Below are 13,479 nucleotides of genomic sequence, written 5' to 3' on the forward strand. Positions count from 1 at the left end.
CGGATTACGTTACTCTATACTTAAGTACCTAGGTACCTACGCGCGCGGCTCTTATTTCTAGTAATAGCATAACTATTATAAGATAATTAAATAGAATTTTTTACTTAATATATAAGACTTTTAATAATTAATAATAATTAAAGACTTATCTTATAATAGTTATACTATTACTAGAATTAAGAGCCGCGCGCATAGGTAGGTAGGTACCTACCCTACCTATCAAGTACTAGGTAGCAGGTAAGCTTACTAAGCAGCTTACCGTGCTTTCAGATGCTGTGACGTGTAAGAGTTTTCTCGAAGATAAGCATATATATCTAGGTAGATGGACATCATAACCTAGAGTTTAGCTGCTATTTAAAAGAAAAAAAAAGGTATTCTTATTAACAGTCCTTTTCTGATGCTGTTGAAGGCTAAAAGGTGCAATACAGCCCATCTGTTAAGTACCTAGCTACTCAGTCAAGGTTGGTACTGCGCCACACTGGCCCTCAGCTACAGCCCCACACCTGCAGGAAGAACATGGTGCCACGATCAAATGCAGCCGAGTTGAAGCTGCGCATGTGCCAGATGGAATGATACACGTCCCAGGGGTAAATACCTAGAGACTGTGCCATCATTCGCACTGTCAGTGTTTCGCATTCAGCCTACAAATATCGTTGCATTTCGGAGAGCCTTCTGCATAAATACGGAGTAGCCGAAGTGCCTTTCATGAAGGGTGTCCGCGATATTTCAAGGTAAAAAGTGTCTATCCGAAGCTGGCTTCATCAACTCTCACTTCCACTGGACTTCGTCGCGCCACGCGATCTTGCAGATTCAACATCATCGGCAAGCAGAGAAAAGCGCTCGTCAATATTGTTTTACCGCAACTCTAGGCAGTCTCATTACCGTTTTATTAAGGCGATAACAGCTGTTGACCATGCTTCTGGCTTCTCCCGGCGCTTCGACACACGCAATCTGTTGATCGTGATGTTCGGCTGACTACTCCCAACGTCGATTTCGAGCTACTACCAGTTACGCAGTCCATGTCCTCCAACACCTCAGACGACGGCAGCCAGGCGCGGCGTCGTCGCTCTATTCCTCTACAAGACTTCCTCTTAACTCCAGGAGGCAGTGCAACAGACTGGCTGCCACCCAGTCGTCAGTACGGACCTACATTTGACCGAAGCGGTGATAGACATTCACCAGCGGTTTCTGACGGTGTTCCTGCAAACACGACTTATTGGTATGCCTCGCAGAACGGATCCGACGATGGGACAGGTTCTAGTTCCCCTATAGACCCAATTGTTCTACAAGCCGCCCTTCCGCCAGATTTTCAGACATCTCTCTCAGAAGAACATGGCGTCCATGACTCCCATTCTGTCGGTACCTTCGTAGGACCGTCATATATCGAAGAGCCGCCGAGCACCGAGTACGATGATTCCGACCGGATGCCCCTCACTGCCGGAGCACAGCCAATATCGGGATCCATGCCAGTTGATGGCCATGACCCCAACATTCGAAGCAGTTTCCAAACTGTGTCAGACTTCGATTGCAACACAGCCAAGGACCGTCAATCAAACAACCTAGGACATCATGTCCAATCTTCTTGCGAAACTTCACGAGGGAGACAACCCAGTTATGGTGGCACCTTGGGCCCTGGTGAATACAGAGTCTCTCGATCTACGTCGCCATCAGGTGCTCTTCTCCGCGCCGGTTCGATTGTTCGAGCAATGTCTCAGCGAGTGGTAAATATCAGTGGAGAGAGTGAGCTGCCGGATCACAGGGCATCAAGACCGCAATCACGGTCGCCAAGAGCATCTAGACATGACCGGGGGAGAAGCCCAGCAGTCTCTATGCTTGTCGATACATCGTATCAATCACAGACAACGCAGATTGCACCAGAGAAGATGGATGCGGTTAGTCAGTATCGACCCTCACTCCCTTGTGGCCGACCACCCAATCCTCTCAAAGGTCGCTCGTTGGGCATCTTCTCTCCACAAAGCCGGATCAGGCTCTGGCTGTGTAACCTACTAGTCAACCCATACACAGAGCCACTCATACTTGTGCTCATCGTTCTGCAGGTTATTCTTCTGGCTGTAGAATCTGGCCCTAGTGTCTTTCTTCCAGGCAATGAGCGCCCAGACCGATGGGGGAGACATACCATTGACTGGATTATGCTTGGACTCTTCATCGTCTTCACCGTGGAACTTACTGCACGTATTATCGTTTCAGGGTTCTTTTTTAATGCTGCTGAGTATAGCACAATAGATCCCCAAAAGGGTATTAGAGCTGCCATTGTAGAACAATACAGAACTGCCTTTCGACCCCAACGACAAAAATCCGTAAAAAGCAGCTCACAAACGGAACCACAGCATTCTACCTTCTCCCGCTCCTTTACCACCATGATGCAAAGCCAACAATCGCTACCTTCAACCATTGAAGAGCAACAGCGTTATCAGCTAGCGCGACGTGCCTTTTTGCGACACTCATTCAACCGCCTAGACTTTGTGGCGGTTGTCTCGTTTTGGGTGGCATTTCTACTGGGTATTGCCGAAATCGAAAGCCGGCACCACATATATGTATTCAAAATGCTCAGTTGCCTCCGAATATTGAGGCTTTTGGCTTTGACTCATGGTACTGCGGTAAGCGCCTTCCCACACTCCTCCTAATCTGTCTCAGCTTTCTAAATATGTCTGTAATGCAGATCATTTTGAGAAGCCTAAAAAAAGCTGCGCCTCTACTCGTTCGGATTGCGTTCTTGGTCATGTTTTTCTGGCTACTCTTTGCGATCATTGGGATCCAGAGCTTCAAGTCTAGCTTGAAGCGGCAATGTGTGTGGTTGGATCCATCCGACCCTCAGAATCTTACAGCGGCGTATACCAATGATATGCAATTCTGTGGAGGTCACTTGGATAATCAGACTGGTCAAATCTTGCCTTGGGTGAAGTTCGGGAGCACCAACTCGCTGGCAAGCCTGGTTAATGGGGCTCGAGATGGCAAGGGATTCATTTGCCCTCGGGGGTCCCTTTGCCTTCAGCAAGAAAACCCGTACAAGGGTACCGTTAATTTTGATAACATTGCCAATTCTCTGGAGCTAGTCTTTGTCATAATGAGCGCGAACACCTTCTCCGACCTGATGTACCACACAATGGCGTCCGACTACCTACAAGCCGCTTTGTTTTTTGGTGCTGGAATAATGATCATGTTACTATGGCTGACAAATTTGCTCATTGCGGTCATCACCTCATCATTCCAAGTCATTCGTGAAGAGAGCAAATCTAGCGCCTTCACTGCGGACAATGAGCCGTCTTTGCCCACTCGACCAGAGGAACGGGTCCGGAGATCACGATTACGTCGGATTTATGATCGGACCACGGCTTTCTGGGTACTAGTTATTACCTGTGCATTGCTTTGCCAGTCTTTGCGCAGCTCCAAAATGTCGCACTCTCGGGAGAAATTCATCCACATAGCGGAGGTGATTGCAACCGTCTTTCTCGACATTGAGATCTTACTTAGGTTTGCTGCGGACTGGCGTGGATTCTACCGGAGTTGGCGTAACAATTTCGATCTATTCTTAGCGGTTGTAACGACGGTTATACTTATCCCGCCGATTCCTAACACTCGGGCATATTTATGGCTTACAGTGTTCCAAATTGTTCGAGTCTACAGGATTGTATTGGCGATTCCTGTCACTCGGAAACTCATTCTACTTGTACTTGGAAATGCTGCTGGTATTGCCAATTTGATGCTATTCGTATTCTTGATGACGTTCCTAGTTGCAATCTTTGCCTCGCAACTTTTTCGTGGTCAGATTCCTCAGAGTACGGATGACGGCGAACTGAACAGAATATCATTCTTCACGATTTACAATTCATTTCTGGGGATGTACCAGATTCTATCAAGTGAGAATTGGACCGAAATTTTGTATTCCGTCACGTCCCACACAAAGCAGTTTCATACTGCCTGGATTGGCGCGATGTTTCTCATAGGCTGGTTTATCCTTTCCTTTTTCATCCTGGTCAATATGTTCATTGCTGTCATTCAAGAGAATTTTGATGTCTCAGAAGACGAGAAACGCCTCGAACAAGTCAAAGCTTTCCTACAGAGGAAAGAACTTGGACACAACCCTAGCAATCTCGCACTCTCGACAATATTTAGCCTAGGAAAATCTCGCCGACGTCGGGATCCATTAGACTATGGGCCAGCGATGATGGAAATGCTCCTCAAAGATGCAGTGGTACGGGACTTCCTGAACGACGAATCCTCAGACTCAGTGCATGAAACTGCAGTCTCCATGCCACAGAGAAGCGCAACTGCATTATTTGGTAATGATGCCAATCCAGGCATGATTTCCAAGTTATGGAAGCGCCTTCTCGGCAAGTTGAAGAATAAAGACCCGAATCCATTTTACTCTAATATCCGATTTGATGGTCCAAATGATACTCTCGATCCACGTCAAATGGCTCGGCAGGCGGTTTCAGCAACATCGGCAAGAAGAAAAGCCCAACGAGAATACCTCTCTCGGCATCCAAGATACAATAATTCGCTGTATATTTTCAAACCGAAGCATCCCCTGCGACGGCTTTGCCAGAAGCTGGTTGGCCCTGCGAGAGGTCCCGAGAGATTCGATGGTGTGCAGCCCAACAAAGTAGCCTGGTACATTTTCTCCGCTTTTGTATACGCTGTTGTTGTCGCAATGGTAATTTTGGCTTGTGTTACAACACCACTTTACCAGAAAGAGTACAGGGAAAACCACAGTACAAACACGTGGAACTGGTATGTCTGGACTGATCTCGCCTTTACCTCAGTTTTCACAGTTGAGGCGGCTATAAAAGCAGTTGCGGATGGTTTATTTTGGACACCAAACGCATATATGCGCAGCTCCTGGGGCATGATTGATGGTATTGTGCTTGTGACACTATGGATTAATGTCGTCACACTTTTAATCAATGATGGAGCCATATCACGGGCTGTTGGCGCGTTCAAGGCTTTGCGAGCACTTCGATTACTTAATGTCAGCGACAGCGCCAGGGATACGTTCCATTCGCTCATCATTGTTGGTTGGTGGAAACTGATAGGAGTAGGTCTCACTTCTCTGTATTTTGCGCTCGCATGAGGTCTCAAACGTAAAGCGGTACTGATGTCTCGACCTAGGCTGCACTAATATCGCTTTCATTGCTGATACCATTTGCCATATACGGCTTGAACCTTTTCAACGGTCTAATGGTGGCGTGCAATGACTCCAACGCCAGCAGTACCCTTGATGGATGTTTTGGTGAGTTTAGCAGCACTCCTTTCAAAAGCGATTGGAATATGCTAGCTCCGCGTGTTGCCTCTAATCCTTATTTCAATTTTGACGACTTTGGGTCTTCTCTCTTCACCTTATTTCAAATTGTCAGCCAGGAGGGTTGGACCGATGTTTCGTTTGCTGCCCAAGCTATCGTCGGCAAAGGAATGCAGCCTCAAGAATTGGTGGCACAGGGTAACGCACTCTTTTTTGTCGTATTCAACTTGATGGCTACGGTCTTTGTCCTAACACTGTTTATTTCTGTTTTTATGAGAAATTATACCGAACAAACAGGTGTTGCCTTTCTTACCGCAGAACAGCGATCTTGGCTCGAGCTTCGAAAACTGCTACGACAGATATCACCGTCCAAAAGTTCGTACAGAGAAACTGAGAAGAGCTGGAAGAAATGGTGCCATAAACGGGCCATTGAAAAACGCGGCAAATGGTATCTCGTCATTACTGTCGTTCTGGTGCTTCATCTTGTCTTGCTGATGACCGAGTTCAGCTCAGAGCCATTCTGGTGGACTAAAACTAGAGAAATTTTGTTTCTTCTCTTCATTCTGACATATACCAGTAACATTGCTGTTCGAGTCATTGGTCTTGGATGGACTCGATTTCGAAAAAGTTCTTGGGACCTTTATTCGCTTATCACTGTTTCGGGGGCGTTTGTGGCTACACTGGCATTGATGATTGCTGACTCTACAGCTGACGCATCGGTCCAACTGCACAAATTCTTTCTCGTGGCAATTGTGTTGCTGTTAATACCGAGGAATGATGCCCTGGATCAATTGTTTAAGACTGCTGCAGCCAGCTTGCCGATTATAAGCAATTTATTGGCCACCTGGCTGGTTTGTTTTCTTGTCTTTGCTATCGCAATGACACAGGCATTCAGCCTTACTCGGTTTGGGGACGAAGAGACTAGCGACATAAACTTTCGCAGTGTCCCAAAAGCCTTGATTCTTCTGTTCAGGATGAGCTTGGGAGAGGGCTGGAACCAAATCATGGAGAATTACGCTGAAATACGGCCACCCCTTTGTGTTGAAGAGAACAAATTCTTCGACAGCGACTGCGGTAGTAAGGCGTGGGCTCGCTTTCTATTCGTTGCGTGGAATATCATTAGCATGTATATTTTTGTGAACCTGTTCGTGTCTCTTATTTATGAAAGCTTCAGCTACGTCTATCAACGCTCTAGCGGTATGGCGGTAGTTGATCGAGATGAAATACGGCGATTTAAAGAAGCGTGGCGGAGCGTGGACCCTACCGGAACTGGTTTCATCTCCAAAGAACAGTTTCCGCGCCTGCTTGGAGAGCTCTCCGGCGTATTTCAGATGCGAATCTACCAGCCGGAGGACTCTATTGGACAAATATTGGAGGACGTGCGTGGCGACTCCAAATCAACCCGGCACCTGTCCATTGCTACGGCAAACTTTTACAATGACATCGACATAGACAGGCTTAACCAGAGACTGGCTAAGCTCGACGTGGAGAAGATTCGCGAGCGTCGCCGCCGATTCAAGATATTCTTTGGGGAAGTGCTGGTATCCGCGGATCCAGACAGAGGTATTGCTTTTACGGATGTCCTATTAATTCTTGCTCATTACAACATTATCAATGACAGCAAGAGCTTGAAGTAAGACGTTGTTCGCAGGCCTTAGGTATTTGAAGCTGTGCTAACATATTGCATAGACTTGAAGAATTCTTGCGACGCCGAGCTCGACTGCAACGTGTCGATGAAGAAATACGGCGGAAGGTGGTCCAAGGCTTTTTCGATACACTGTAAGAGACACCCTTACCCAAAAGCTACGTCAAGAGGTCTCGCCGAAAGAAAAACACAATAAAGTGCGTGAGCTAACTCAGCCCATCTCAGTTACTGGTCAAGAAGATTCAAAAAGCACATGGAGAAGAAGCGTGCATCTCGTATGTCATGTGATTCCGCAGCTTGCAATACCGCACATCTTTGTGGACGAGGAGCTTGGTGGCGACTTGACGAAGAACCAGGGAAGGGATACGGCCTTTCCAGAGCAGCCTCGGTGGACACAACTGAGCGTAGGCGAGGGAGCTGGTCAGCAAGCTCCATCAGAGTCAACCCATCTCAGCCTTCATGACGCAGCATACGAGCACCCTCTTAGTCACCCTCGGTCATCTCAAACTACTTCTTCGCGTCAAGACACCACTTTTGGGTTTAGTTTTGAACTCTACGAGCCCGAATCCCAGACTCAAGACGTGTCCCAAGCAAGCCGTCGTGGAAGCGCAACCAACCCAGTGGAGGCGCGCGATATGCTTGATGATTCCGTGTGGATGGAAAGTATCAGAAGAAGTGCGACGCTACGGAAACCCGATAGGGGATCATACCGCTTTGGGGATCTTGGGTAAGAAGGAATCCGGCGCGATATCGGATGCTACAGATGAGGGAAACAATAACACATAAGGGAACCCGCTATGTATGAAAGAATAGCGGCAACAGTATTGGCGTTGGTACATGCATGAAGAAAATCAATTATTTGGCTTTATTTTATTTTACTCATTATTAGTACCATTAGTAGGGGGTTCTCAGGGCACACGGCGTGACGTATCGACATCGTGGTAGAGGTATAAAATTATTAATATGTCATTTTACCTGGACACCTATTAGTATCATGCAAAGTGAGACGCTCGAATACGAGATGTCCTTATCAAAGGACAAGCAGTGGCTCCCAATCGAGGCCTAGTGTATGGGCATTGGACGAAATTCGGCTGTGCAAGCACTCTTAAAACTATGCGCATCTTCAACGTGTCTCCATTCTGTGTTCAAAAGAGGAATGACTCTGGATTACATGGGCTCACCACTCCGCAGCACCGAATGCTTGGTTTTGACAAGTCGATTAGTGCCTGCATCCACTCCTGCGGCGCGGCCGGTTCATGCCATTGATGCGACACAGAAGCAACGCTGGTTTCAGTTTCGGCGATCACAGGGGCTTGGCCAGGGTTTTCGCGTTGAATTGTCTCCTGAATGCAGGGCGACCCTGAAACCGACCAGGGGATGATAACGTAATGCCCTCATCCCAAAAGGCTCATACATGGAGGGCTCAATTAATGTGCTTCGACGCTCCGTCCACAGGGATACGACCCTGCGACTTGGGGCATTCCGCACCAAAATGGGATGTGGTGTAGCATTCATTTATTCTCCCCTTTGCCAGCGGGGCATTCCTCTGGCATTAGACGTCGGACTATTTGGGCACCTGTCAATAGCCCAAACGGTTTGATTGTCAGAAGGGAAGCAATACTCGCTAGGTCCTATATTGTATGTGCTGGGCTTGGACAAGTTGTCCCACAATTGGCTGTGTTAATAAGAGGTTCCCCCTCCCTTACGCGCGATGAGGCCACTTTCAATTCAATTAATTCCATCCAGATGGGCAGAAGGAGAGAAAGCAACCACGAGCTAGGCAGGCTCTGCTAAATTCATTCTTTTCTTATTTAAAATTGCGGTCCCTTGATTTGCCCAGCTCGAAAGGGATCATCTTGAACACACACTTACGAAACACGGATATATTTGGAGATCCCGCAACCTCTTTGGTCTTCCGGTCCTACCCCTGTCTATACTCTTCTTCGACGCCTTGAAAATATCTCGCCTCATACCAGAAACAAACTACTCAACAGTGTTCTGTATAGCAGGACACACTCAACGGGACATCTATCAAAGAACAGACTTTCGCTCTGATACTCTCTGCTCGCTGGCGAGTCTTTTCTTCGTATTTCCACTGCGGTCTTGTTCTTCTCATTACGATGCCTTACCTTCGATTCCAGTCTTCCACTTCGGACGACCAGCTACGAAATCAGAGGTTTTCAATCCGGTCATGGCTGTCAACAGCTTCCTTCCATGAAAGCACCAACAAGCCGAGTATCAAACATACCCCATCAACCACAGAAAGCCCCGTAAACGCCATTATATCTCGTCAGCCATCTATGTCTATACTTGAAGAAGAGCGGAGATACTTTCCGACGGGCCTTGGTGTTTTGGAACCCCGTCCCTTGATTTATTGGAGTAGTTTAGAAGAAAGGATCCGATCATGCTCTATTTAAAAGTTCATTCTTTTCGGTTGGGGACAAATGCGGTGTGTTTCGAGATCTACGTTTCGTTGGAGGTTTCCATCTCATTGACGGGTTTGCGAGCTCATATCATGTTCTAAGCCTCGGTATTTCTCCCCACAAGATACAATTGGCAGTTCATCAGTCCCAAATACACAAACACTCCATATATATGTAAATGTAATTACGTCGCGTAGAACTTATGGCCTATGCGATTTCCTCTTCTCCCGGTTTCTGTGCAACTACGTCCTTCTCGAACCATTGTGATATAGCTTGACTAGCTTACACTCCCAATCTAGGGGCAATCCAAAGTTTGTCCAAAAAAAAAAAAAAGTAACAAAAGCCAGGAATGCCATACGATGACATTAAATCAAAAAATCGGAAAGAGACAGTCTGTATATGCCCCTATTACGTGCCTCATTTTCGTCACCTCAGTAATTGATGTCTGTAATTTGAAGAAAGTTTGAAGAGTCGCCATTGTTTCTCACTATATATATCGAAAGGGCAATCACAATGTTAGAAGCACCATCGTGAATAAAGCCCTTTGGCCAAGTGCCACAAAACCCAAGTGACAATGACTAAGAAGACGACCAGGAAAATGATGACTGTGTTGCGAATTCTGAATGCTGCTTCGGCTTCCAATTACATAATTCGTCCTTGCTTAGTATGGTAATGCCACACCTCTTCGTAATGATGAGGACCTTGCGATCTGACGCGTATATCAGCCTCATACGGCTGTGGCTGGAATATTATATGGTGAAGCCATGTAGGCAAGCGGCCTGATGCCTCAGAATCATTGCGTACCCTCATATAGGAGTACTCAAGGTCGACTAGAACAAGAGATAACAGGAACGAGACAAAGTTTATTGGAGTCATAATAATCTATACATTAGTTAGACGCCAAAGGTCTTATTCCCGGGCTACGATCACATTGTATCATCCTAGAAAGGAGCCATACCGTGCATACAGAAGACGTCTCCCACGATAGGCGAGACTCCGCAACCTTATGCCCGAGGGCCAAGTCACCATCTGACATCGCGGAGGTTGTAATACTATAAGCCGGGAGAAGTAGACAAGGGTAATGAAGACTTGCCCTCGAGGCAAGCACAGCAACTGAAATGAGCAGCTCTAGAATGGAGAAGATCAAGACTGCATTTGTGAGCTGTGTACGGAGTATTTGAGTGGTGAACAAAGTCATCAGTGCTGACTATTCTGAAAGAACGATAAAAGCAATGTTACTCTGGTCCTAAGTTGGTCAGGCCTAACTTTGCTGCCGTGTTGTCCTCACATATCTCCTCAAGTACTTAAGTACGCAAGGCTTTGCTGGGAATAATCCCCTTCCGTAGCATCTCGCTGTCGTGGCGAAAGACGAGAAACCTCGACAAACCATGACGAGCCGGTGGGCCGTGTTAAGAGCTTACCGACCCTATGATGCGCGAAACCCCAAATGGTACGAATTGTGGCTGAATTCGGTCCTCTGATTTCGCAACTGGTAGATTCTACCGCAGGGTGCTACAGCCAGGGTGACTATTTGCATTCTCGCAATTAGAACTGCCATTCTCCTGTGATAAAGGGGGTCGACTCAGCATGAACAGAGCCTTGGTTTGGTGTCCTGCTTGTCACATTCTCTCATTATGACAAAAGGCGGCCGATCAGAGGACTGCCGACTTAGAGAAGCGAGTACCTTCCTATAGGTTTTGTGTTATTTATGTGCGTGGTCCTCGTCACTCCTGGCACAGAGGCAATGTTTACTGGTCATATACGTCAATTAGCTGGTCGCCCCGGAACCAGCTTGCGGAATTATGTGAGAGGAATCTATCTAGTTTAGTGTCCCCGGAGTCTTTTCAGCGCTGCGTCCCCGACTCTTGCCAACCCAGGCTTAATACGACTGCCGCTAGGCCACTAGTCTCTGTTCTTAACCTATTGAGTCAACTGCGAACAACGATTGTTAAGGAAGTACGGGCTACGATCCAATAGCAACCGTTGCCGTTCAGATGGCGACAGGCTCATCGCGTGTTGTGGATATCGAGGACGAGGATATCGTGGGCGCCAACCCGAGTCAAGTCATCCATTACGAGAGCAATCATCTTCTTTTCCACCATAGAGCTGACTGCGACCCATCCTTCAGCGTCAAGGGTAGTGATTGTTGGCGCTCTTTTACCGGGGGTTATTTTACTAGCATCCGGAAGCCGCGATCTCTCGATATTGTACTGGCACAATACGTATCGTTGAGCAGCAATGACTCCTCGAATTCTCGAAGCAATTAGGTCAACCATGTCCGCATTTGATGGGGACCGAGACTTGACAAGAACAGCAGTCGATTCCACAACAGTCTCTATAGCCTTGAGGCCAGCAGCACGCATGGTTTCGCCGGATTCTGCGGGCCACATGTCAACACTGTCTTTGTACGATAACCCGTATCCCAAGGTAGTCTCCAAGGCAACCAAGACATTTTGATGGTGATGGTATTGGTTAGGCGTTTTGTAGCTCAAACTTACCAACAAGATCAATAATTCCGTCAGCAACTCCCAAGGCACAAGCGGCTTCAACGCTGCCGCTCAGCTCAACAATCTTGGTCTGCGGCTTTCGCCTAGAACCGGACGAAGAGCCATCGCTAGCATCTTTGGCTTCTAGTCGAGAAAAATATTCGGTAGCTAGGTGCACAAAGCTTGTACCAATAGTTTTACCAACCAGGTCTTGGCCGGTGACGTATTCACCCTTCTCTGGAACTTGCACTTGGAGCTTGCATGCGCCGAACCCTAGTTCCATAACCATCTCACAATCTGGCGTCTCGTCTGTGTCCACACCGCTGCTCGTCACGGCACGCACAGATGCATCATGTTCTTTGACCTGGTCCCATCCTGTGATGCCCAAATCAACGCGGCCCTGGCCGACAAAAGTTGGAATGTCCGCTGCGGGCAAGAATATGAGTGCGATTGGCAGATTTTTGACGAGAGCGATATCAAGTCGGTTTTCGCGGCGGAATTGGATATCGGCACCTTCTAGCAAATTCAGCGCAGCTTGGTTCAACCGGCCCTCTACATCCATGGAAGTCAGCCATTGAAGGTTTCAACCACTATGCTAGTGAGTGACACAAATCCCAAGTACAATACCACTCACTCTTTGGTACCGCGAACAAAAGGCGACCCTCGAGGCTGGGTTGCGAAAAGGTCGGGTCAGCAAGTCTGATACAGCGACAGCATCGCAGAGACAGCAGCTCTGCATGATAGGTGTTTGGGGAGGACAAGAAAAGAGTCAAGGCGGCACCAGCTAGAGAGTAGGTCTGTCCGTACTTACTGGTTGACTAGATCCATATTCTGTTGCAGAAGGAATCTCTCCGGTCTAGGTCGCGCAAGAAGTTGATGAGCGGAAATTAGAGGAATCACTAGCCCATGGAGGGGCAAGCGGTTTTTTTCTCTTGCTGCAGCCAGGAGAGCTCCGAACGCGGGGCAGGTATTACGTGTGACTGGACCTCATCCGTCGACCACCACACGATTTCAGCACGACACCACATCTCGACATTAAATACTCCGTATTGGGCAAAGAACTGATATGGGCTGGTGCATGTAGTGAGGGTAGCATCCCCCGCCCCTGAAGTCTGGAATGTGAGTATCGAGTGAGGTAATATGTATGAAGCATTACGCAGTAGGCATCCAATAAGAGGCAGCAGAAGAGTGTTCCATCCTGCCAGCTCGAGAGTAGAGAGTTCAAATTTTGCCTTGATATATTGCAGCCGGGTAGACACGCCAGACACGATCGAGGCCTGCGGAGGCCCAAAAATGGCCGCCGACTCCAACTTGGACACTTGGGCCAAGGATATGCACGTGTCCTTAGCTAAATCATGCACCCAACAACCCGAATCCACAGTTTCACCGTTTGTGACCTTTTGCGTCGATGTCGTCTCTCACCGACCTCCAGGGCTACCTATCCGGTAGTTATGTAGTGTGAATGAGTATAGTTGGTTGCGGCATTGACTTTGCTTACGGTATCCGCAAGTAGTTACTCCGTACACTATGGTTTATTTGTTGCGCCTGGGAGCCAATCCGTGAGTAGTAATCCTGGACGAACCGTCCCATTCGACGTTCATCATCCTTGCACTGTCGATGACCCTGCCATGTTCTCACCACCAGTAGCAATCCGAGACCCTACAT

At 47.7% G+C, this 13,479-nt stretch overlaps 2 protein-coding genes across 3 annotated transcripts; one reads left to right on the top strand and one right to left on the bottom strand.

Annotated features, from left to right (window-relative positions):
* The first annotated feature begins 581 nt into the window (after positions 1 to 581).
* On the top strand, positions 582 to 7,902 carry CCH1_1 (calcium channel protein). 2 transcript variants are annotated; one of them, XM_007812727.2, is made up of 5 exons: positions 582 to 2,618; positions 2,681 to 5,056; positions 5,131 to 6,893; positions 6,950 to 7,039; positions 7,131 to 7,902. In XM_007812727.2, the coding sequence occupies exons 1-5, from the start codon at positions 1,020 to 1,022 to the stop codon at positions 7,366 to 7,368; spliced, it is 6,066 nt and encodes a 2,021-aa protein (XP_007810918.2). In that variant the 5' UTR covers positions 582 to 1,019; the 3' UTR covers positions 7,369 to 7,902. The 2 variants fall into 2 exon arrangements, with proteins under 2 accessions (XP_007810918.2, XP_065974474.1); XM_066120638.1 differs by having other exon boundaries at positions 6,950 to 7,902.
* Positions 7,903 to 11,122: 3,220 nt separating this feature from the next.
* On the bottom strand, positions 11,123 to 13,087 carry HIS1_1 (ATP phosphoribosyltransferase (ATP-PRTase) (ATP-PRT)). Its single transcript, XM_066120639.1, has 4 exons — positions 12,626 to 13,087; positions 12,449 to 12,483; positions 11,827 to 12,366; positions 11,123 to 11,705 (listed from the first exon to the last, which is right to left on the bottom strand). Exons 1-4 carry the CDS (start codon positions 12,640 to 12,642, stop codon positions 11,335 to 11,337), a joined length of 963 nt encoding a protein of 320 aa, XP_065974475.1. The 5' UTR covers positions 12,643 to 13,087; the 3' UTR covers positions 11,123 to 11,334.
* Positions 13,088 to 13,479: the final 392 nt, after the last annotated feature.

Source organism: Metarhizium acridum, assembly GCF_019434415.1.
Source record: "Metarhizium acridum strain ARSEF 324 chromosome Unknown scaffold_320, whole genome shotgun sequence".
Classification (NCBI taxonomy): Eukaryota; Fungi; Ascomycota; class Sordariomycetes; order Hypocreales; family Clavicipitaceae; genus Metarhizium; species Metarhizium acridum.

What these genes read in the sequence shown, in the direction of transcription:
- CCH1_1 (XM_007812727.2), top strand. Translation starts at nt 1,020, where the DNA reads ATGTCCTCCAACACCTCAGACGACGGCAGCCAGGCGCGGCGTCGTCGC. An exon ending in CTTTGACTCATGGTACTGCG is followed by an intron (nt 2,619 to 2,680) that starts GTAAGCGCCTTC and finishes TCTGTAATGCAG; the next exon opens with ATCATTTTGAGAAGCCTAAA. An exon ending in GTTGGTGGAAACTGATAGGA is followed by an intron (nt 5,057 to 5,130) that starts GTAGGTCTCACT and finishes GTCTCGACCTAG; the next exon opens with GCTGCACTAATATCGCTTTC.
- HIS1_1 (XM_066120639.1), bottom strand. An exon ending in TTTGTTCGCGGTACCAAAGA is followed by an intron (nt 12,367 to 12,448) that starts GTGAGTGGTATT and finishes CCATGGATGTAG; the next exon opens with AGGGCCGGTTGAACCAAGCT. An exon ending in CGGAATTATTGATCTTGTTG is followed by an intron (nt 11,706 to 11,826) that starts GTAAGTTTGAGC and finishes TGTGGCCCGCAG; the next exon opens with AATCCGGCGAAACCATGCGT.